This window comes from Callionymus lyra, chromosome 5, assembly GCF_982586985.1.
Source record: "Callionymus lyra chromosome 5, fCalLyr1.hap1.1, whole genome shotgun sequence".
Classification (NCBI taxonomy): domain Eukaryota; kingdom Metazoa; phylum Chordata; class Actinopteri; order Syngnathiformes; family Callionymidae; genus Callionymus; species Callionymus lyra.
Window position 1 is genome coordinate 28,075,979 of NC_141822.1, and position 26,359 is coordinate 28,102,337.

The following is a 26,359-nucleotide window of genomic DNA, read 5'->3' on the forward strand; positions in this document are numbered from 1 at the left end:
TCTTCAGTGTGGATATTTGAGTGTCTCAATAATACTCCACTTATCTGTTCAGGCGAGTGCAACCTAGTAATTGTGGGTTCAGTTCACAAAGTAAGAGAGAGAAACTGACTCACCGTGTATACGATTCAGCCTGAAGTGATGTCCAACGACAGAAACAAACCAGGAGTGGCAAAATGATAAACACAATTAAAAAACGTTTATAGGTTATTAAATCACAATGTACGACGATTCAAAAATATTGATAAGTTTAAGATGATCGATTTGTTGAACCTCTTCCCTGATCAAACCAAGTGTATTAGAGCCTTCTAAAAAAAAACTTCTAAAACTATGAACCTCACAATATATAGCACTTCATTAACTTCACTATAAAAAAGTAAAAATGTTAATGCCATTAATGAATAAAAGTAGCGACTCATTCAGAATGAACAAACTGTCCAGGCAGCCAATTATGCTTGTCTTCTGTGGAGAAAGTGGACTCACCAGTTAATTAAAGGGCACCAAGCAAAGGACATCTAATGTACACAGTGTTATTTATGGCTTTATCTTTGCCCATCTCTTCTGGACTGTCGAGGGAACTTCAGGTTCTCTAAAAACATAAAAACTCGACAAACTTGTTGTTTTTCTCAAGTTGTATTATATATACTATATACTACTTATTAGTAAGTAAGTAAGTAAAGTGCCTTTCTATACCAGGGTCACAAATCAATCAAAAACAATACACATTTAAATACATACATATAAGACAAACACAGGAGTCTCAGAAAATCAGGAAAAAGCCTGCACGAATAAAAATGTCTTTAGATGTTTCTTTAAGGAGTCAGTAGATCCATGGCAGCCAGTGAAGAGTTTTAAGGATCGGGGAAATGTGAGTTCTTCTACTAGAGCCGGTCAAAATTGCATCATGCTATGGTCAATTTAAGTCCAAAAAATAAGTGGAGTGAATGCTGTTTACACAAACATATTCATGTGACTATGATGTGAGTTCATCAGATGGTAATGATTTGAGAAAACCCAGAAGTCCAGAACGAGAGTAGCCTTAGCCATTAGAAGACATTAGTGTCAAAGACAAGAAAGAAAACTGCCTGCCCCGCACTGATTACTAACCTGCCCCTCGCTACAATTCAATTACAAACAAGGTAATATGATGCAATGCACTCATTCCCTTTGACAGGCAGTGACACGGGAAGTAAACGACAGCTGCTTGGGAGGCTCCATGAGCACAGATACTCCACATTCCTGCAGTGAAAGGCGTTTTCGCATCAGCAAGTATTTGTTCTTGTGGTATTGATAAACTCAGCCTTTTTGATAGCTTATCCCATATCAGGGTATCGAGGGGCTAAAGCCTATCTACACAAGGACAACCATTCAAACATGGAGTCGCATCTAATGACCATTTAGTTGGTGTGTGTATTGGCAATAATCTGGCGATGCAATACTTTACAGGGGCAACCATACAATATTGCAATATCTTGCCATACTGTAGGAACAATTTAATATTTGTAGTATTGCTTAAGTACTTGACTTTGCTCTTCAAGAATTTGTAGACAGCATGAGTCTTGATGAATTCGTAACTGATGTAATTGTTTTAAAACAAAAATATGTCCGAACATCAGCTTTAAAATAACGGTATCTTCTCGTTTTCAGTCATCAGAGGGATCTCGCAAGACTTCATTGTTCAATTAGCAGTGGAGGACGAAATGACATCTACTGATGCCACCTAGTGGCCAAAGGTTTAATTGCAACACAAAAATGCACCGAATATTTGTGTGTTAATAGAAAAAAAACAAAAAACTATCTAATTATTTTATTTAAAAAAAACCTTTTTTGTAATAAAAAACAAAAATAAAATATGATTTCAAAGTCCCCCCAAAAAATATGGTCTACTATATTACATATATGGTATATACGGTTTATATTTTAAATCGTTAAAGTACCCTATTATAAAAGAAATGTTGCAATATATTAGTGTAATAATATTTTCGCACAAACCTGCCATTCCAATTGCAAAAAAAAATGTATGTTTTAAGCTTGTGAAAGTATTTCAGATTACATGAAGTAAGCACATGCATGCATCGCGATAACATGCAAACTCCATACAGAAAGACATACTCAAGATGGAATCTAAACGACTTGCCGTGCGCCCTATTAATAAAATGATATATATTTCTACAGTACAGTGAATGATGAGGAGAACACTCTGACTCTATAAGTCACTGTTGTTTAATAGTGTAGAAAAGAGACGGACCGACAAAAAAAATTAAAAAAGGTCACCGTTGACGGACGAGAAGTGACACCCGCAGCCATAAGCACGACGTTCGGTTCTTGCTTTGTCGCCATCAGATTAGTTGACAGACTGCCTGAGCCGAGGTTGATATGACAAGACTCCATCCATCTGGTCAGCCTCCATTTTTTTTTTTCCCACAAGTGCTCATTTTGCGGGGGCACCGGAGCACGACGCCCCAAATGGTGTGTCGGTGTCTATAGTGGACTGGCGAGAGTCTGAGTCACTGGCTTAGTACATCCCACATCTCGGTGATACAGCACAGAAGAAAAGGCTGACGGTGGTTGCCAGCGGAGGCAGAGCGGATTGTGTGGCCCTCTCTTCATGTGTGTGACTCCAACAGTGTATTTTGTACCTGTGTGGGCGGACTAAGAGTGTGTGTCTTTCCCACACTCGGTTCTTATGTGCGCAGTCATGTCTGCAATGCAGCATTTTTTTTTTCTTCTCCCCCTACTATTGTTTATGTTGTGTCTCGATGGCTCCCAAGGTTGTTTGTCAGATGAGAGGATTACTGGCAGCACAGGGAACAGAAGGATGATTTTCTGATTATATAGTGCTCTCACTGGAGGAGACACCACAGCCATAACAGGATCTGTTCTACATCTGCTTGCTGTCAAATCTCCCCCCGAAGTCTACACAAACTAGCGGTTTATATCTCCCTTTGAACGCCCACCAGAATCAATATGTTGTCTGGCAGACATAATCACCTATTGGAAGTCCGAGTTAAGGGTTTTTGTTGAAATGATCTAATTAGATAAGACGCCGTCGGTTCCAGTGACGGGCGGTGATGGATTTTTTTTCTGTTCACACTAGTTTGACACAAATTGTGTCGAACAGGCTTGTCAACACTTGGATCAAGATTGGTAACAAAAAGTTTTCAGATTTTGGGCAAACTCCATCTCATGTATAATGCAGGACCTGCACAATTAAATGACACCCTTGCTGCCTGGCTCAGTTATCACTTTAACCTTAAATAAAAATACCTTTATAGAAATGACAAAAGATTAATGACAAAGGCTGGTACAAAAATACATTTGAATTAAAACAGCCCTAAAAAACGAAAAAAAGAAAAAGAAATAGGAAAGATAGACTAGAGTAGAGGCAGGTGCATAAAAGGCATTACAACATTCAATTTCAGCTGAAATCACCAAAATCATCCTTATTTAACATACACTTACTGTTCACTTTATTAGGTACACATTGCTAGTACCAGGTCGGTTGCCTTCAGAAATGCCTTAATCCTTCGTGGCATAGATTCAACAAGGTACTGGAAACATTCCTCAGAGAGTTTGGTCCATATTGACATGATAGAATCACACAGTTGGTGCAGATTTGTCGTCTGGACATCCATGATGCGGATCTACCGTTCCACCACATCCCGAAGGTGCTCGATTGGATTGAGATCTGGTGATTGTGGTCATGTTTAAGAAATCAATCTGCGATGATTTAAGCTTTATGACATGCAGAAGTAGCCATTAGAAGATGGTACACTGTGGTCATAAATGGATGGACGTGGTCAGCAACAATACTCAGGTAGGCTGTGGCGTTGCGACGATGTTCAATTGGTACTAAGTGGCCCAAAGAGTGCCAAGAAAATAATATATATATTTCATTTTAATAGTACATTTTTTAACAGTGGTCTTGTCCCCCCTTGCCTTTGACGTGGTCTGTTCGTACGACTATTGATGCTTTGATGCAGCAATATTTTTTTTTTATTGAAAAAAAAAACTTCTTGACCTCTAATTTCATCTTCGTAATTAGATAACTCTCGACATGAAGTCTCTGTACCTCAGGGCTATTCAACTATCATTTCCTGAAGGCCAAATTTTGAGAAGGACGTCCAGCCCGTGGGTCGTTCAACGCTGATACCACATCTGCTGTTGGACAAAAGGCAGACCAATTAACAATAGATCATTTGAAACAGAAAGCGTCTGCTCATTGTTGAAGGCGCAGACATAGTGACATAAAAGGCACGTTGGAATGTCTTTGCACTAGATATATTTTTCAGTCCATTTGTCGTACAATCTCTTTGTCAAATGTAGGTCACTTCGACTGAGATATGTTGCCATGTCGAGTGATCTCTTAGGCTTCACGGTTTACCGAAAAAAATCAGCCTCTGCCAAAAAGTGGCACAAAGTTCTGCATAGTTCAGCAGAACGACTTTTTGATAAAACATTCATTCTGTATGGGTGAATATATGGAGGGTCAGTCCAAATACCTTGAAGGCTCATGTTTGGCCCCCTGTTCTTTCTCACTTCATCCTCGAAAAAGTTGAATTCCCCTGATTTATACTCTCTCTCTCTTACTTTTCTCAAGTTTACGAACTTTGTATTCAAGCAGAATTAAACGATTTGAATAATTCACTTTTCAATATATGTCCAGTTTTCATCATGGCAAGTATTCAAATCTAAAATAAAAAAAGTGATTAAAGATAAGATCAGGAAATCTTTGAAAAAAAGATAAGGGCAAATGGAGTTTCGAGGAAACACATGAAATTGTTGATTTGTATCTGTGGACGCAGGCATGCACATGAGAAGATGGACTGATGCCAGCGTGTGTTTATATTCTTTCTTTATTCCCCAAGAGGGTCAAAGATGGAAATATTAAACTGGAGCAGTGTTCGCTTTGTGCGTCACCGCTCCACTCATGATCAGAGGAAGAAACCAATCAGAAGAACTGAATCTGATGGAAGAGTTTCAGGTGATATTAACTTTGCTCTGACTTATTTATTTGAACTCTGGATCACACGTGCGTATTTGCATATAAATGACAGGCGCTGGTGGGGATCAGGGTCGTGTGCAAGACTCGGTAACAGACAAACAAATGAAGACGTCAGGAGAGTAAAGTGCAGAGAGTGACGGGGGCAGATAAAGCTTTTTTATCTTTCCGTGACTAACGACTGCAGAGATGTCGTAGAATTAGTCCGAGCAGCTAAAGTGTCCGCCCAGATGTCAACAAAATAATCCATTTATTTAATCACCTAAACAACACATTATCATGCAGATTTGTCATTATGCTTTAATGGAACGGCGTGGTGATTACCGATGTCTTCTCATTACCTAAAGGTCGCTGGTTTAAATCTGGCTGGAGATCTAGCATGTGGGTGTTTTATTACTCCACTTACTTATCTGCGAACACAGAGACACTCTCGGAACGTAAGGACACGAGGGAGGCAACAGGGGTACCTGGTGTAACCCCATGTAAACAGTGGGAGAACACACAGACTCACTCAGAAAAGCAGCAGGTAGCACCAAGCTGGAAGTGAACCGGCAACCCCCTTGCCGTGAGACACTCCCTCCACCACGTTTCTAATATTATCTTAAACACAACCGCTCGATAGGACTGTGGTTTTCAAAGTAGGGGACTCCACGGGGCCCTAAGTAGGGAACGATTATAGAAAATAATAAAATTGGGATTATTTTCCTTAATATTGCGATCGTGATTAAATATGCCAAAAAAATGTCAACGTCATCTTTTTATGGGTTTCTTCCTGAATATAATAAATAACATATATTACAATATAATGTATTTTTTGGTGATTTTTAAGTTAAAGCCATTTTGAAGTAAAGACAAATTAAATCTACATTGAAATAAATGGATGTTTATTTAGTTACCTCGTTTACAGTTGCAAAAAAACAATATAACAATATAACAATATATATACAAAACATGTACTGCAAAAACGTTAAAAACTCCTGCATAAATGTGTTGGTGTAAACATATGACTGATGATAATAATCAGTCAGTTAAAAAGCTCACAAACTTTAATGCAGAATACAACAAGTGCAAACACTGCATTACTCATATTTACCCAGAGTTCTTCCTGTGAGTGTAGCATTTCAGCCTTTAAGCTTCTGCTACAAACAAGCTTAAACAATAGACTGGTTTTAGTTTTTCCAGAACAAGTCCTCTTGTCGAGGCTTCAATACAAGATCAACGTCACAGACAAGCAGTGTGGATGTATTTGGATGTTTTAAAGTGCGTCATTTTGGATGAAGACAAAGAAACCTCAGCTCCATTCGCTCCATTAAAATGGAAATACATTTCTACTCTAAAAAGGAACAGATTATAAATATGTTTTCACACATATGTCAAATGTATGTCTAAAACTCCCGTTTCCCTTTAGTTTCCCATTTCTAGACATTCAACCTGTCAAACACGTCCATTTACCATCGACCACCTGCAAATTTCTACTTCATGGCTTTCTTTTTTATACTAACAACTCAATTCACCCTATCATTATAATATAACTATGCGGTGTGTTGTGTATCTGAAGACATTTTTTTCATTATTATGAAATCGGGTCTGCATTAAATAATTTGTCCATCTAAGGTCCTCTTCCATATAACTTGCATAAATATTCCCACCTTTCCGACAAGGTGTGCTTTTATGTGTAATCCAGCAGACAAACATGTTTAAGAGGTGTTGACCTGAGTCGATCTACATACTATTACTCTGCAAGGGATCTGTAAACCAATTTACGAGCAACTTTGTTTTCACAAGATGGGCTAGTGTTAAAAGGAGCGGCAACATTGAACAGACGACACAATGTTTCCCATGGCTTTATAAAGAGCTTGTTTAATCCGGGTATGAATAACGTTTCATATCTCAGCCAGTACAAAGCTTTGACAGAACCCCCCCCAATTCCCTTTATAGGATATGCATCATGGTAACACACTGTGGCTCTGAGCGTGCACACTGCTGCGTCAAATAAATCAATTTTCAATCAGCTAAAAAATGTTAGTTGACAAGGAACTATACGTGTGAAATAAAGCACATATCAAACATATTGCCGTCAGGTCAGTAGTAGAGGGGATTGATCAATATTGTACATTCTTCTAACCGATGTTCTACACATTGTTGTGTTGACAGTTTTATTTTACCTTGGAATTCATTTATTTGTGCTTTATACACTAGTCATTATGTTGCTCCCTGTACCTGTTTTTACCATACAAAACTCATAGACTGTATATAATATGTTCATAGGCATTTTAATAAAACTCTTTGTTAGATAAAATGTGTGAAATGCGTGTTTCAAAGACCAGTTGAGAGTTAGAGAGGCTATAAACGTCTTTTCATTTTTCGGATGGTTGTGTTTCTCTTCTATTGATTTCCGGTCATTCCACTGTACAACCAGGTTCAAGTGAAACCGTTAGACTTTTGAGACAATTTTATTTAATAAAATAGAACTGCCTAAATTATGTGTTTTTTTCTCACATTCACACACTAGAGAAACACTTTTTTTTTTGCCAAATTGTTGGGTAGGTGTTGCAATATTCAAGGTTGAATACTTGTTTTATGCACTGGAATTCGGGTACAGAAATTTCGAGGCATGACCACCAATCTTGCAAAAAAAAAGGTCATTATCACTCAGCAGATTGTCAAATTGCTTCAGCAATTACCATCTGGCGAAATGAAAATGTAGCGAGCAGGGAAATACTAATCAGGTTCAATAAGGCTTTGTAGCCTGTTAGTTTCCTGCCAAAAGCATTATGGGGCATCCCTAACACACTAAAATAAATAGTTCTGCCATTAAAAGTCAAGGTTAGGGGTGTCCTACTGACACCACCAGAAGATGCACATCACACATCTGGCGAAGTGCTTTTATAACTGTATACATTTCCTTAGTAATTCAACATTAAAAAAAAAAAAAAAGTCTTTGATATGTTTTTTTGTCCGTTTCGGATTTATATGACTGAAAACCGGAACCCAGACAAAATCGTTTTAAATTGTAAATGTTCTCTGCCTAGTAAGTGTTGTGTAGTGATTATAAAAAAGGCTTTGCTTCATTGTGTCTTTCAAGCAGAAGGAGTCCTCGAATACTGCAGTGTCAGCATTTATTAGCGGGCCAGGATTAGTAACCCGTCCTTGATCAGTGTTTCCCATCTAGTTGCATGAGTTGCTAACTCACTGCTCTGCTCTGTTGACTTGCGCCTGCTTCTCGCAGGTTTTGTAGGTCAGTGTGCATCGATGTTGTGTTTTCATTGTTGTGGCATGTGTTACTTCAGTATTCGTGACTCTGGAGCTGCAGGTCAGCACTTCCACCGTGCTCTGTCAGGTTGGCTGACCATTATGGTAGCTGCTTTAAACTTCTCCTGCTGCTTTTCTTTACATTAACTTTCAAAATGAATTATTTTACTACATTTAAAAAAAAAAACATGAAAACCGTTTATAAAATAAATTACATGTATAATGTAAAAAGAAATAGTAAGTTTTATTTTATTTTATTTTATTTTATTTTATTATTATTATTATTATTATTTAAGTTGGTCTTAATTTGTATTTATCCCATTTTAGAAAAAAATCATATTGATAGTGATAGTGTTGATAAGTTCCATGCTCATTATCCTCAAACTATAGTAAGGTTATGTTTTGTTGCGATTGTTGGTCTTTGAGCCATTTATGATCAAATATAGCTATTGAGGTTTCCTTATAATATGAATATTAAAAATAATGACCATCAGGGGTGAATTTAATATCATAAATCGGGCTGTAGGTTGGCATTTCTTTCGGTTATTTTTATCGAAATTTGATTTATATTTTGTGGTTTAATGTTTTTTTAGAATGTTAACTATAGAATCAATATTACGATATATACATCATAAATTGCGATCCTTATTCCTTAACCCCCTGGCATTGTAAAAAATGTTTTCCAGTCCTCTGCCCACCTTTCGGAATTTATTATGAGCTTATAGTTTAATAGTCAAACCTACTCATCCTAAGGGGTTGTGACTGCTTGATTTGCTCAACAATTGTGGAGAAGATGTTTCTAACTCGAGGCTCAAAGCCAGACACAGCTCTGAGAGTATTATTGTGTTGCATGACTCATCGTGGCAAACTGAGATCCTAAATGTTGACAATTAATCTGGAACTTTCACAAACTAGAAAATGAATACAGATGGAAGAGAATTCTAAGAAAGAACATGTGCGCTTCAAGGTCTTGTGGTGTGAGGCAAGAGACTAAATGCAGGTTGACACCAACAACAGAGATGTTTAATTCTAAATTTAGAGAATTAGGAGAGACTGTTAATAGTTTTGTTGAGTTAAAGGATTGCTGTAGGAGTTGCAGTCCATGAATATAAACTGAGATTGTGTTGAGTACTTTATCTCGATTGAGTTTGACACGTATATATTTGTTCTTCCTCCTCCCATTCATTTATTTTCTGCCCTTTGATTCACGAGCACGTCATCAGATTGCACACATAGGAACTTCAGCAGACCGGTACTCTGTTCGCACACCGGCTCTCGCTGACGGGTACTCGAGTTGAAAAATAAAACCTTTACAGAGGCTCAATTAGCGTGGCCTGTTGAGCGTCTGGCAGCTGTGCTCACCAGATGTTTTTGGAAGAAAGACTGATCCGTTGAGGTGAAGCAGGGAGAAAAACACCCTGTTAGAGACGAGTAGAGATGTAGAAAACCGATACATCCGCATGTTACATAAGGATCGCTATCAAAAGTGTTGTCTTCTTGTGTTTTTAACCTTAAAGTGTTGCCTCAATACAGCGTTTTCAGATAGTAACCTTCTTTTCTGTCAACACAAGGGCTTCAGTGAAAGTTGTCAGACCATCATCCCACTTTTAAGCTTCACCTTCAAACTGCGACTCCAAAAATACTCGGAGGGTTTTCTTTAACTGTGTTTTGATGGTGTAAAACATTTAACCATAGAATAGAGGTCATGAAAAAAATGAACTTTCACACAATGATCTGATTTTAACCTAATAGAAAAAGTCTCAAGATGCCTTTGTGTTTGTCTCTTTTCAGTGGAGGGATGCACGGACTGGTCAGTGGACTACCTGAAATACAAGGTGCTTCTGGGAGAACCTGTTCGGATTAAGTGTGCTTTATTCTACGGATACATCCGCGCCAACTACACTCATGCACAGAGTGCAGGACTCAGCCTTATGTGGTACAAGAGTGCCGGGCATGGGGACTATGAGGAACCCATCAGTTTTGATGGCACAAGGATGAGCAAGGAGGAGGACGCAATCTGGTTTCGACCCGCGGAGCTGGAGGATGTGGGTTTCTACTCCTGTGTGCTACGGTAAGGAAGTGACTTCGTATCGCATTCATTGTTCATTGTTACCCTTGAGTGCAATCCTTGAATCTTGAGATACAAATGTGAGGATATAACTTAAATGAATGGATTGAAATTAGCAATGGCAATTGGGACCTACTGACCTCTCCGATGGTTTTATTTGGGGGGACAACGTCATCAGATCAGGGAATAGTAGCACAGGGAAGGCAGAAGACATGAAAATACAAACTACAAGATAAAAAAAATGAATTTTCTGATATTTAAACAATTTGTATTACATACAAAAGATTTCCATAATTCCAGCTCTTTTTTGACCTTTTTAAGGCCCAGTATCTACCTGAAGTTGCAGCCTTTTCTCCCTTTCCATAGACTGGTTATTTCTCATCCAAATGTTTGGGTTAAAAACTTAAAAACTTTTTGATTCCGATTATTGTCTAAAACTAGTAATGCGAGTTTAAGTCAAACAGGTTTCATATTTTTTTCAGCTAGTTTTACGATATTGGTCCCAATAAAAAGTGTTGAATGCTAAAAAACTGGCATATAGCACAAAGTGGACGAATAGAATGTAGAGAATCTACTTAATTATTATTATTTTTAATTATTATTAGTGATATTTTCATTGAAAGCCCTTGCTCAAATTAATCACTCGCATGCTCTATTCAAAGGCAGGAAAAACCTCCAGCAAGAACATGTGGTAATCAACATATATGGAGAGAACACACATCAAAAAGTAGGCACCAAAAACTCATGGAATAGAAACAAATATGAATACACAAACCGTCCGAGAGGCTCCAAAATGATCAGACAAAGGATCAGAACTACATGAAAGCTGGTGAACTGACGCATGCTGCAGGGTTCTGCACACTCTTATCTTCCGTCCTGCTCAATACTCAGTAAACAAAGGGAAGCAGAGAAAGGAAACATCCAAAATAAAAGTGAATCATCACATTTAAAGCCGATGGATTGGGTTTCATGAGTGTAACCATAGGTGCCAATAACAAGGTAGCAGTGACTCCTACGCGCTGAGACAACGCTGCAGGGGACTCTCACGGTGTGAGAAGGTACCGAGGAGCCCAAAATAACCTTTAATGGTGTAACTGAGAGGCCTTGAGAGCAGCCCACAGGCAGTTCTACGCGGTGTCTGGCATTTGTCGCCACTGTTTATTAAGAGGGACTCAAAGCCCACTCGGAGCACAAAGACAATCACTGCACCTGAAGCTGAGTGTTTTGTGTTGTCAGTCAGGGGATTTAGAGTCATTAGAGCACAAGATGCACTGAATATTCATGAGAGTGAATAACATATGAAGACAGAAAACCACATTGAGACTAAAAAAAACCTATGTTTTAATTTTAATTTAAATTCAAAACACAACCAAGTCAGTAAAGCTAAGCTCAGCGTGTAGATAAAAAGGTGTTCCTCGCTGCTACGCTGCATTTCTGGAACAGGTCAAGATAGAAATAGAAGTCGAAGTAGAGTCCCTGGCCAAATCGTAGACAGATAGTTGTGCTTGGCGTTATTCCCACCTGCCAACCTCGCCCACTTCATCATAAGCGTTCGGGACAAGGTCGGGTGTGTGAGGCCAGTGGGACCTCCCCCTCCCACCCCTGAAAAAAGATTAAGGCACACTTGTGTTGTTGAAGGCAGTTGTCTTAACAATCAACTGGAACTGGTAACAGAAAATAGTGTTTATCAGCCAAAACTATAGTTTTCCTGCTCTTGCTTAAAGATACAACAAACACTTAGTCTTTCAGTTGTCAGATTGCATCTCACCCTAAACGGGATATTCAAACTTCACCCCCCATGTCGATTTAGGGTTCAGATTATTCAAGTAATAAGTAATCTCTCTTTTTAGAGTTATAGGCAAAAAAGTTTTTAATGCAGAGAACCAGTCTTCGTGTTTATTTTCCTCCCAAAAGACACTTAAAACATTGTATATGGACTTGTTTAAGGATCAATTCCTCATGTTGAGTCTTCAAAAAAAGATGGACGTTACAGACGAGCACCATGCAGGTATTTTGAAGTTTTTAAGTTAATTTTGTATGACGATAAAGACGAGACAACTGATCATCATTTGCCTAAAATGAATTTACATGTTTGCCTATTACTCTAAAAAGGAACAGATTACTTCACAAATAATTAGTCGACAGGATAGTAGAAAATTAAGTTTGAATTTTGGTTGAACTAACCCTTTAATTACCTTTTTTCCCTGTGGCTAAATTTTGCTTTGGTATATCCTTGTGAAAAAAACAACACATAAACCTTCTATTCTCTACCAGGCTTGTCTTAAACATCCACAACAAGACACATTGGTAGAATTCTTCCAAGACCAAAAAAGGTGGATCTAATTCAATTTTATGGTTCACCTTTATGGTTGATACCAGTGTGAAAACACATTTTAGAGGCTGGACAGTTATTGCTATCGCAACCCTTGTGGCTGCTTCATCACTATAAAAGCCAACTGCTCCATATGTTCAAGTCCGGACCAATGCCCTGTTCTCTTTCAGGATATCAAAACGTCATCCCTCTTTCAAATACGTATCTCAATGAAATAATGCCAGTAGGTGCTGCTACTATATCACAGTGAGAAACGTGTCTAGTGAGTGTTGCATTTAAACCGAGGATCGTGTCTTAGGGTTTCCCTTCTCCTGTCACTGTGATCCCCTATAGTTTGAACTCGGCCGTCAAGGCTGACAGCGCTCTGAAGAAGAAGAAGAAGAAGAAGCAGGAATTAGCAACTTTCTAAACCCAATAAGCTTAAAGAGCTACTTTCTGCAGCGCTGAGTTTGAGTTGTCCTCTCAGTACCTGTAAAGCTTGAGCGCTTCTGCATTCCCGCTATGATACACGGAGCATCACAACACTGGCCCTGCAGATGTTTTCCCTCCACATGAATCTGATCTCCTCCTGGTACATCATCTTAAACAGTTGAGCGCTGACCTGAATTTGACACGGAGCTCTCTGCTCATCTGCTGTCTGCTTGGCTTTGTGGCATTCCCTCATTATGGGACTGTCATGTGTGTGTTTGTGTGTGCGCGGTGGAGTACAGGAGGCATGACCAGAATTTTGAGCGTTCACATTTACATTAGAGGTGCATTATGTTGCCATCACTCACGGATACAGTCGCATCGGAGGAGAAAAGTCATGCGTTCTTGTGAATCTGGGTGTGTGTGGTTGAATACAACAATGGGCCGACCCACACAAGAGGGGCTACACAAGTACACAAGGGGAGGCTTTGATGTGTAGTTTGTTTAGTCCTCATGCACAATTTTAAGTGTAATTCAATTTGGGTAAAAGCCACGACACCTTTCATCTTTGTGCGACTAGAGTTCCTAATAAAATGACAGAAATCACAAAAAAACCTTTGTTCATCACCTCATCAGCTTTCTTGAACTTCAGAGGATTATTGTGTACGGGAGTTTTTTGAGTATTTCTACTCATCTTGTGCACACTTTGAACTCTCACTTTACTACACATCTGAACAAAAAATGGAAATCAATAATAATTTATGTTTTCTAAGAAAGTGCTTTCAAATTGAAAGAGTGAAAATTCACATTGGGGGTCATTTTTATTTAATTTATTTTTACTGCATTTAAACGTTTAACAAGTTGTTTTTTTACATGATGATTTTATGAGCCTGTTTAATTGAAACATTGCAGCAACAGCACAGAGTAATGCAATTTTTTTTAAAGATGAAATGAAAATGTCTGCTTAAAACCAAATGTTATCAAGGTCTGTATCATATTTACAGTTGACAATGTTTAAGTTTCAGGTAATTTACCCAGTTATTTCTTCCTAAATGATAAATATTGGTATTATTTCAATGTCTGTATTATTAATGAATAAAGCTATTAACATAATATTATTAATTGTAGAAATGATCTGTGTTCCTGAGGGGCTACCATATATTTGGTGACAGTTATGTGGGGCCACCAAGTACAAAAAGAGGGGATGAGAAAATAAGGACAAAAATATTATTTCATTTCTTTTTAATTACTATTTATTATTTGTATTATATATATTTAATTCAGATTTAAATAACCAAAGAAGTAGTGTAATTTTTATAATCACATAAAATATTTTTAAAAATATAATGAGGAACAAGAAATAGACTCAAAAGAAAAGAGAAAATGAAGCAGATGATGTTTTGAATTAACCTAGTTTACTAATTCAGAAACGCCTTGTAAAAACATTTGCACATAATGAGCTTTACAATTCTTAAGACTCACAGAAATATAGTTCAAGCGCCACATGCCACATGTTTGTCTTGTTAGCAAGCATTCCCTCACTAATGAAAACGTACCTTGTCCTGACTCCCTTTTTTCTTTCTAACTCAATTCCGCCCTTGATTTCAGTCCAGAGATCACTTACTTACATGTAACCTACTTTCTTGTATTCGATAAAGGCATGATTGGTGAAGTTATTGAGGTAACCGAGATTGAATTTCTACAACACGGTTAAGTATGAAATTCATCCTGCGATATGGTTTATTGTCTTACGGTGATTTACTGGATCCACTGCACAGGCCTCTAATTCCCTGGAATCCTTTCTGCTTCAAAGAGGGTGAGAATCTTGAGAAAACAACACTGCCAAGAGTCTAATCCCAACGTAATATGTTAACATATGCAAGCACCGATCATCTATAGGGCCCATGCTCACGAAACAAAAGAGCCAAAGAAAACCTCTGTTGGCAAAGCTGGCTGGGAATTCAAACGAGTTGTCGACATGACAGCAACATGTTTTGAATGTTGGTTGGGGCCATCCCTGGGCCCCTTAACACATTGTTACCACATTAAAAAGGTGGATTATGACAGCAATCTTGCAAACACGGCCAAAACCGTCCCAGTGCTGTCTTATAAGCATCTCATCAATTTCCTTTTTTTCCAGGTTTTTCAAAAGGAACAACTTGTATCTGTTCAAGTGAAAGGTGTCCAGGGGATGAGTCATCACTTGTCCTCCATAAAATGATATTTTACAAACTGAAACGGATATTTCCATCATTCATTTTGGAAACATTCAAAATTTGGTATTGTTTCACCCACTCCTAAAACAAAACTGAGATGGAAGTGGTGGTGATAAACTCCCATGTTGTTATGGTATGAGTTGGCAGGACAGGTTGTAGGCTTCAATAGGGTTTTTTAAGGGGGGCCCCCTTCTTCACTATTACGTCGATAATAGACCCACAATGCCTCGAGAGAGTACACACGCGGTGTCCAAGATGTGCTTCATTCTGCTTTGAACCCGTTGGTGTTTGTAAAAGTACAGGTGGTATCTTGCCTCTTCCGCAATAACCGCCTACTTGCTAGTTTTTTTTTAGCCCTGGAGATGGCTTTGATGATATGGTTGAATTGCCCTCCAAGCCTCTGCTGCTGACTTCCACTGGCCAAACCTCCAAGGTACTGGTAAGCACTGGACTGAGGTGTTACAGAAAGAGTACTCTGTTCTCGGGGATGAAAAGATTGTGTCGATTGGGCAATTTAATTATTGATTGAAGAAACTTGTGGCTTGATCTTAAAGCCAAAGGTTTTAAGACCAAACACTGGTTCATCTGAAAAAAAAGTGATGAAATTGTCTGGGTCAAGAGGACGGAAGGCCTATCAATAAGAGAACTGTAGCGGAGTCTCTCCGTGGATTATTCACAGGACATGAATGAGGCTTGATGGTTGACTCAAATCAAAGTACCATACCTTAATGTCCATGTTGATTGTGTGACCTATAATGATGTTTAATATAAGCTAAGAATCCCAATTTTGCTCACTTACACTTAGGAATAATAATACATTTTGCAAACCATACCACATGAATATCAAGGGACAGAAACGAGAAGCATTACCTATGTAAATACATGTTTAACTGATAAAACCTATACATCTTAAGAAGATATAAAGCAAGAACATTTTGTCGACTCAATGATAATTGATTTTTGTTTTCCTTCTTCCTGTAAACTTTACAATTTAAGTGACATCTGTGAGATGTATCTGAATTCCCTCTGCTAAAGTTGGCATCAATACCATCTTACAGAAATAGGGCATGAATTTTTCAAGCATGTTGGTCCCTGTCCTATTGATCACTTCATATTACAATGGTTCACCATCCTAACCACTGAACCCCTGCCAGATCAGGCCCGCCAGGGTACGAGTGCTCAAGAGATCCCTTTGAAGCCAGTGAGTTCTAATCAGTAACTTTCTCAAAGGTAAACAGATCAATGCTTCCAGCATAGGCTTCAGAATATCCCTTGTAAAAAAGATAACACTAGACATAATCTGGATTTATTTGTCGGAGCACAAACATACAGTTGTTGCTATCGTAATCTTCGTACACTACAATGTCAACGTGCTAGTTTTTGATGCATTCCAAGAAGAATTTCATTTGAAAGCAACTACTATTCAAGCTCTAGCAGTCTCTGGACTTGAGTCTTTGCCGTGTCCTTTCAGAGTAATTGGACTTGTCTCGTCTTTGACACGGATCTTACTCTTATGTCTGTGTGTCTAGTCACATGATACAGAAACAAAGAGACACACTCGAAGCTCTTTGACTATATTGATTACCTTCACTCTCTGAATTACAGTGACAGGGTAATGGAGCTAGCCCGGGAAGACCCGCTTCTTTGCCGGTAGCAAATATTTAACCTTTGACCCATTCGACTTGTTTTGGCAGTTTGCCACGGCATAGGATTATAAATGAGTTTCCTGCATGTGTTACGACGCTCTTGCCGAAGCCAGCAAAGGAACTTGGATGAAACCAAGGAGTGATTGTGCATTTTTCTGCAAGTGTCCATTTGCATTATTAAGCTGTGGTCATTTGGCAGCTGCACACACACACACACACACACACACACACCATCTAGCCATTTATTTCATCGAAGAGAAGGCTCGCCTCTTGTCCCAGGCCAGAGCAGTATTAGTATTCGCGAGCAGGAGTTGGTGGCGATCTCTCAAAGAAATGACAGAACGAATGGCCGGTGTGGAACACTCTGTCATTCAGAACCAGCGACTGCCCGTCCAATTGATCCAGCCCAGCTGTCAAAGCCAACAAGAGACAGTCGGCGAAAGAAGCGGTAGGGACTTGCTTCCGCAATGCAAAGGATGATGGATTAAATTTCATTCTAAATATTGATTTTTTTTCCACGTTGGCAATCATCTCGGTTGTGAAAAAGTGCTCTCAATGGCTCGTGAAGAAAGTTCACTTTACTCCAAACAAGATCCAGCTACTCGTGTCCACATGATCATATGTTTTGGAAAAACTTTGTTTGTTTGTCTTTTACAAAATGAAAATTCAGTTGTATTTTTCATCCAATATAAAACTACTGTTATCTAAAGCTGGCTGTTTGCTAACTGCAATGCTATTTAAGCACTGCTAGCGCCATTGCCAAATAATGTATAAATTATAATAACAGTTCTACTTAATCAAGACTTTTCAAAATAAACCAATCATCACAGAAATTATAAACAAAGTAACGTCAAAATACAAAGTATCGTGACATAAAGTAACAATATGAGATATTATAAATATTGTTTTTGGCGCCCCTGTGTGTCAAAAAGTGTAACTGAGTCATAGAGGGTCTTTTAAACCAAGATAAGTGTTCTTTGGTTTTATTCTTGTTTTATAACAGGTTCAATAGCTCAAGTCATGACTGTATAAAATTAACCCAATCGTAATTGAAAATAGGACATATAGACTACTGTAATTGAGTCATTGCAATAATAACAACTAAACATATATAATTTTATATTATTACAACAGTACGACTGAAAGACACACTGAGAACGTGGAGAAACATCTGCTTGGCTCTGCTGGGTCACGTGGAACGGAGCTAGTCATCAAGCATGATGCCAGACCACGCTATATCTCGTAGTCGTACGCTGACCTTCTCTCCTTCATATCTGATGGTGTTTTTTTTATCTGTCACAATTGTTAGAAATTCCGTTTCCCAGGCACAATTCCTCTTCCCGCCGTGTCAGATATCTGCAATACTTCAGCTGTCACTCAAGATGGGGAATTGCGATGGAATAAACTTGGACTCTCAGGAAATCTGCCAGTGCAGGAATAATGAGGCAGGAAGATACTATGTTGCTTATATATGTGGTATTATATTCAAGGGTTAATTGTAGTTGTTTAGTTTCCAAATCAGGATGATTTTTTTTTTTACGTGCAGGAAATGGACTGGATACTGTAGTTGATGTTATTCTATTGAGTTCGAGCGTTAACAGTGATTTTTAATTCATCTCTTTGGGCTGATGAATGAGGTTGTGAAGGATTCAGAAATCAATACAAACGACACACATTACTCAGGCTTGTTATGAAATGATGCGTTCAGCATAAAGTTGAAAACAAGTCTTCCTTGAAGGCATAATCTTTGAAATGACGGGGAAAAGAAAACAAGGAAACACTCAGAGCAAATTTCATAGTGAGCGGAAAATTGATGCCCTGTTACATATGTATGTCTGGAATCATCTTTATTCTTGTTTGTCATCTGTAAACATTGGCATTTCTTTTAAAATGTGGTTTGTACACAATGCTATTGGCGTTACGCACTTCAGTAATGGTTCAGCACTTTTCCTGGAAAACATTTTGACACATATTGTTAACCCACATTCAAGACACACAATTGTTTTGACACAAAATATGAGGACTTGAGTTTTATCTATTTTCGTTGGAGTATTTTTCCAATTATTCAACCTACATTTTGGATAAAAACACATGGGGAAGCACTGAAAAAATTATTTTGAAATACAGTATTATCAATGGGAAACAACAAAACTCTATTAATTAATTAAAAATAAGAATTATAATAATAATAATTCTTATTTTTAAAATATCCCAATTATTAATTAATAAATCCAAATTTTAACGTAAAAACCAAGATGTTCACAAAAATAACCCAGAAACAAAATGATTATTAGAAGAATAAAGTGTCAGGGAAGGTTATATAATTCTAAATATTTGCACAAAAGATCCAAATTTCGAAATAAAATAGATGTTTATTACAAAAGGCAAAATTATATAGTATACACTTTCATAAAACACTTTCTAAATCACTTTTAACTACTTTTGCAATGGTAATACTTTTTTATATGATAATAATAACAATTATTTATATTATTATTATAATAAAAATAATTCTCCGCTGATATAAATATCACCAAAATTTCCAAATGTGGAATCATAAAACATTTATTCATTCATTTATTTGGACTGATTTATTCATCATCAGCCCCATATTTGGACACAACTTTCCATCTCTTCTGAGTCGGTGGTTCCTGTACGAACTATAAATCATTCTAATGTTGTCTCAATGCTGGGCTTTTCCACTTAAGTTGGCACGGTAATGCAGGTGTGGCAGAAAGCTGTGCGGTCCCTGTGGAAAATTCATGTACTACACGACAACAGGGACAAGAGCATTTGTGCAGGCAAATTGGGTGGAAGACAAAGCACAAGGGAGGATGTAGAAGACCGAGGAGAAGCGGTGGATGGATTGTAATTAAGGCAGGAGTTGGCTGTTCCAGCACGGCGGACAGGCGCCTCACTGTTCGACAGGGGCTAAGCAGGAACAAGTTGGCTCACAGTCAGATTTTGGAAGATGTGCTACTTAATCATCCAGAGCTTGGTGTTCCAGTTGACAGGTGAGTTATGAGTCGGGGCCACAGGTAGTGGTCCAACTGCTCACCATGACCTTCAGTCTGCATATAGAAATAATGTTTCTGATGTAAAATTATTTTTCCAACAAGTGTCCAGAGTTCTTCTTAACATCTACAACAGGTGAACTCTTTGAATATGCATCTAAATATATTCTATATTCTACTATTGTCTTGTTGTTGATGGTCCATGGTTTTGGTCTTGTTCTCACAGTCTGGGTCGTTCTTGTGCTGTTATAGTGGAACTGAGCCCTTTTTTCAGTTTTGTATTATAATGTAGTTAATATTGATATTGTGACATTAAATTATGATTATTGTGGTGTATGAAATATAAACTATGCCGAATTGCTATTTTATTTTATAAAGCTAAAATAGGTCAAAACTTTTTTTATATACTTTTAAAACACCATATTTTAAAACTAGGAAGGACTATAGCTCATTCAATAGCGTGGGACGAATAAAATTCACAGAAAAAGAAAATCATTTAAGTAAAAAATTCAGTACTGAACACAGTTTTCATTCAGAATATTTGTAATTGTGAATTTGGTTTGGAGAAAATATTGGTACATTTTATTGGGTATAACTAAAACCATCAAAAATATATGTGCAGATAAAGAAATATGAGTAAAAAAGACTAATCTGGACTACACTCAAAAGGAAATAAAAGATCTGAAAAGACGAAGCTTAAATTAAATGTATGTGCTATTTTTTGTCTCTTTCAGGAAAAGTCTTGGTCTCGGCTGAGGCGCTCTTGACTACACCACTTATAGACTCAATAATATTGCGACTATGATATTTGACTTTGTATTTGATTGAACAATCCAAGGAAAGTTTCTCTATCATGCTTCAGGTCTAATCTAAACAGCCTTAAAAACATTTTACTTTAAATAACCCAATTTAGGATCTTCAATTATTTGTTATTTGTTACTGATCAAGCCTTACATCCCAGCTCGGGCTCTGAGGTCTGTGGATCAGAATCTACTGATGGTTCCTGAACATGGTTCAGGACCAGAGGAGAGAAATCCTTGACTCCTTCATGAAACATCTTCAGACTTTTTTATTATTACAGGCTTTTCCTTGATTTGCTGAAACTCCTGTGTTCTCTTGACCTCTTAAGTATATATTTTATTGAGTATTTTTTGATTGTTTAAGCGCTTTGTGACCCTGGTCTGCAAATACACATTACTTTTAAATACTTACTTATTGACCTTAGATGTATTGATCAAGTCTTGTTTTCAGACTCCTTTGCCTGTCACAGTTCCTCACAATATCCAACCTTCAAACATCCTGGCAAATTGTATTCGCTTTGTTTCTTCAGGAAATGGATCATCATTTTTGTCTCCAGCTTACCTTTTTGTCTTTGTCTGAACATCAGTCATGCTAAAATCCATACCATAAATATTGACCCAAGAGTTCCACCACTGCAATGACGTGACAGTGATGGAATGTTGCAATTCAGGAAGAAGAGTCTTCACAAGGGAATCTGTGAAATTAAAGAAATAAAGGTTTGAATCTCAAGCCTGGATATTCAGGCTCCATTTAGAAGAATAATTCTGTTTTTACAGTTAATTGACATTGACACTTAAAAAAAATGTAAAAGTGATGGCAGACATTAATTAATTGCATTAAAAAAAAAGAAATTTTACTTGTTTTTCCTCTTTTTTGTTTCCATTATTGCTCTTTAGAATTTGTGTAAATTTGACGGAAAAAAGCATCTTGACAAGCGTGTCAATAGTCACGTGCTGTTTTTTCCAAAATATATATATTTAAAAAAATTAAACAGCAACAACTTTGACACAGTAATCGTCAATGCAACAGAAATTCATTATATTTTTCAGTCTATTTTATTTTCTGGCTGCTAACGGGTTTATCAAAGCTGCTGCACACACAAGCACAAAAAACATTCATACACACACTCACACCTACAGACAATTCGAGGTACTGAATTCACCTCTGTATGTTTTTGAACTGTGGGAGGAAACCAGAGTTCCAAATAATAAACTGGTGTATGCACAGAAACAACATCATAAAATCCACAAATACTTTTGTTTTCTCTTTCTCTCTGTGCAACCCAGTAATAAAAGCTTCAAACGCGCATACAATCCTGTTGATATTGTGACTTGAAAGGATGCCATTGTTTAAGCTAAGAGACAGACTATGAAGGTGTTTGGTGAAGGAGGATAAACAAAGAGATAATAGAGAAACATTGAGCCTCAAAGAATGAAAAGACTTCAGCAAAATAACACTTATTGTTAGGTAAACAAAACAACTGGCCCAGCAACTTAGACTGCTAAAGGATTTTTGCCCCCTTTTGTTTTTTTTTTAGTTTGAGACCCCATGTTTTCACAATAAAAGCCGATGGTTTGAATCCAATTTGTGTTCCTGCTTCAGATGATGATGATGATGATAATGATTGTAGATGATAGGTTTCCAACAATTGATCTTGAAGTCATTTTGATCATTTAAAAGTTAAATATGTTCAGTCATTAAACGCAGCTTCCCTGATCTCAACAGCTGACAGAGACTCATCCAACACTTTGATACACTATATAACACCCCTCATGAATAATCCCAGCATTTAGTTCTACGATATCCTGGATCAAACATCAGTGAAGCTACAATCTCTTTTGGCTTTTAAATGAATATTCTTAATAAAAAATACCCTTAAAATGTCCAAGTAAATTTAATTAACTTGGTCAAAGAAATTAAAAAAAAAAATCCTTCATCTCCCATTTCCACAAAAGGTTCTAACAAAGATGGGGGTCACCATCAATCAAACGTGCCACCCCCGTCACATCTGCGTCACGTTGATAAAGTTCTCAGCTTCGTCTATCACCGGCTTTAATGAGTGATCAGCAATTATTTCATCATCTCACTTATAACTGCGGGGAGGTGAATTTAATTAAGTTATTAATTATGAGACTTTGCTTGATGTCCCACAGGTGCCGGGGACTCTCACGGGGGGCTTACAATCAATCCTGCAGCCTGTTAGTTAAGATCGTGCTTCATGGTGCGTTTTTACATCCATGGTTGCGCAGAATACATTCGGAGGATTACATCATGTGATCGACAACAAATGGATTAGGGCTAAAACGAAGAAAAGTAGAAATTGTACTGGTATAAATGTTTTCCAAATAATCTTAGAATATTTGTGTACTGCATCAAAGATTAATAACAAAACATTTATTTTTTAATACTACGATATAATCAGCACTCTGGCTGTCACTATGGTTTGAGTCACTCATTCACCAAAAACTAAATCATTTTTTCCTGCAGATCCAAAATAAAATAATTGTTATTATCCGTTATTACACACAGTCGGATTATTGTTAGCAAGGATATATACGCATATATATATATACATATATATGCGTAAAAAAAACAAAACACGATTGCCCGTGTAGATGGATGGATGGATTTGATCCCTCTGGAGTTCTCCTTTCAGGAAATTGTCTAAAAATTAGACAATTTTAGTCAAAGTGTCAATACGAAACATTGGAAGTATTGTTTCTGTTTTCTATTCCTTGTTAATCTTTGTATCCTTTTCTTTGTGTTATATCCTTTTGATCTATGTTCTTTATTTGTATCTATGTTCTTTGTTTTGATCTACAGAATGTTCTTTATAGTTGCACCTTGTCATCTCTTGCCCTTTGTTCTTGTTTTTATGATGTCTGCTGTGAACTGGAAACCCAATTTCCAGAAGGAGATCACCAGACGGATTAATAAAGTCAATCTATCTACTTATCTGTATATCTAAAAAGAGAGTGCTATCAACCATAATCAAGGTTAAATTTGAACAATTCAGAGAGTCTGTGGTCGTTTCTATCGTCGTTGTAACTGGGATGAATTGATGAATACACTGGATGATGTTGGCACGTTTAACCAACTTATGAAGAATGTGTTCACACGTTTGATCGCTGTATATACGGGAGACGGATGGATTCTTGGATGAACAACATCCCTCAGTCTGTGACGTGTCCCATAAAGTAATTTGGGACTTTCGCCGATGCCGAGTTTTTTCATCGATGTCAAATGCTCTACCAGCAGGGGGGGTATTTCATTTCCCTTCCGCGACGTGATCCAACTGACTGGTCCGACTGAAAAGGCTGGCTGATGGATGCAAATTGCTGGAAAGACACTGTAGGACAAAGTGTTGGCACACACCATCGATCACTCATGCAGAGCAGATGACACAATTCTCCCTCTCTCCTCCAGCGGGCGAGTTTATCAGGGCTTCCCAGAATATTGAACAGGGACAGGAGGTGCACCCGGGGGATCTCATTTGCACAGGTGTCCATCTGGTAGAAGTTGTCTGGGATAATCTCCACATCATGTCACATTTGCATCCAGGCGTCGTGAGCTCGCCACACTTGACTATAAGCAAGTTGTGGCGGGAGCGGCGAGAGGGATTGTTCGCCGGCTCTGTGACGAGGACCGGAGTGAGTTGTCCTATTCCAGCGGGAAGCTAATGTGGCGCAATTATGTAAGGATTTAACATGTTTGTATTTGTGTGTTGGTTCAGCTCAATTTGTGTAACCAGCTTTGGTGGGAGAGACGAACAATGAGAAGTTTCTAAACACTGCCAATGTGTTTGGTCTTCTAACAAGGTGGCGTTCGCTGCACTTGTGTCAGACATGACAGACTTATTAGCCGCACAAGGAAACCTGCCTGTATTGGATTCATTGATCACCCAAGACTTTGCCTCGTCTTGCCGTCTTCAAAAAGCACAACACTCCCTCCGAATCAATGCCTTCATTGATCACCATGTTCTGTTAAGAATTACTCAAGCCGCAGATCTCAAAAACAACTGTTCCGTTCCCAGAATGCTTCACAGCTGTCTTTTTCTTTAAAGTGCGTAGAGGATTAACATAGTCTGCATAATGCACACACGGCAGAAAAAGATCCCATAATACCTGTCGGCATTTTTTCTAAGAAGAAGTTGAGCCGAGATCAGTCGAGGTGCTGGAGGTACACGGAGCAAATAAATTGTGCATTGGATGAATTTGGATGAATATCTGCCAGGCCAAGGAAGCAAGTCTCTGAACATCACAAGTCATCTGGAATTCAACCTTCTCTTCGCATAAACTCTGCACTCCACCTGAGCAGTTACAGTGCATCAAGTAATTTTCTGCTGCTTCGCACCGGATCTGCTCAACATGTGAGAACAAAAAGCTCAATCAATCTTCAAGTGCTGATGACATTCACAGCTGTCACTACATATCACCGCCTAATTTTTCCAGCTCTTGAACACACCTTGTGGCCACCTCTGTTTCAATGTCAGAATTTCTTTCTCTTTTTTTGCCCTGAATCTCAAAGGAAATACAACTACAAAACCACCTATAAGTGATTTTGTACCATTTATTTAGTCAATGTAGGTACTTGCCTTTCTTGTCTTTTGCTTACCCTCAATACATTTTTTTATTTTTTTATTAAATAACAATGTAATAATAATTTTAGGTAGTGTATATAGTTCATTTTGGAGTTTTAATGTGACAAGGTGCTATCCATTAAAAAACAAGCATGATTAATTTAAAAATGTGCACAGCCCATTATAAAAAAGCACATTAGTAACTACAGAATGATAAGACTATTTACATTTTGTTTATTTAATAAAATGGTGTAATAGAGTTAAATACAGTAAAATGATTAAAAGACAGCTAAAGCCTATAAGTGAATCCAGTAAAAATCTGTAAAAAAGAAATTTAAAAACAAAACTATTACAATACATGTATTCATTCATTCATTTTCTATGCCACTTAATTCCTTATCAGGAGAGCAGGGTGCTAGAGTTGAGAGGCAGGGGACACCCTGGACAGGACACCAGTCTGTCACAAAGCACACAGACAAGACAACCATTCACACATACAGTATCTACGGAGAATTTCCCCAAATACCCAATCAACCTCTGTATGTTTTTGGACCGTGGGAGTAAACCGGAGTACCCGGAGTAAACTCACGCAACACTGGGAGAACATACAAACTCCACACAGAAAGGTCACAAGTGGCCCCCCTCCCGACCTGAAAGCGAACCGGCAACTTTCTTGCTGTGAGGCGATCACGCCAACCTCTGACCCGCCGTGCTATCCTCCATGCATTCAAAAATATTATTACATTTATAAAAGTATACAAGAGTAAACAAAAAAACGTAACACAAAAAACTGCATATTTTCAACGTCAGACCAAAATAAAAGAAAATGTAAATATCAGTCAAAGATATGCTATAAAAAGCCGTAAAGAAAAACATATTTAGATGAGGACACAAATGCTATTCTTGCTGATTCTTGGAGTGACTGGATGGTGGATGAAGTCGACATAAAAGCTTTTCAACTCAATTCAAATCCAGTATCTTGGCCGATTGCTGTTTATGCAATGCAGATTAGAATGCCGTTGGAAAAATGGCAGATTGCTTCTG

General features: G+C 37.9%; 1 protein-coding gene across 2 annotated transcripts in view; it reads left to right on the top strand.

Annotated features, from left to right (window-relative positions):
• Window positions 1-26,359, top strand: part of LOC148080124 (interleukin-1 receptor accessory protein-like 1) — a 222,193-nt gene that overhangs the window by 68,741 nt on the left and 127,093 nt on the right. For both annotated transcript variants that reach the window (XM_087791680.1, XM_087791681.1), the window contains exon 3: window positions 10,043-10,322. In XM_087791680.1, coding sequence (XP_087647806.1) covers window positions 10,043-10,322 — 280 coding nt within the window. The remainder of the gene's footprint in view (window positions 1-10,042; window positions 10,323-26,359) is intronic.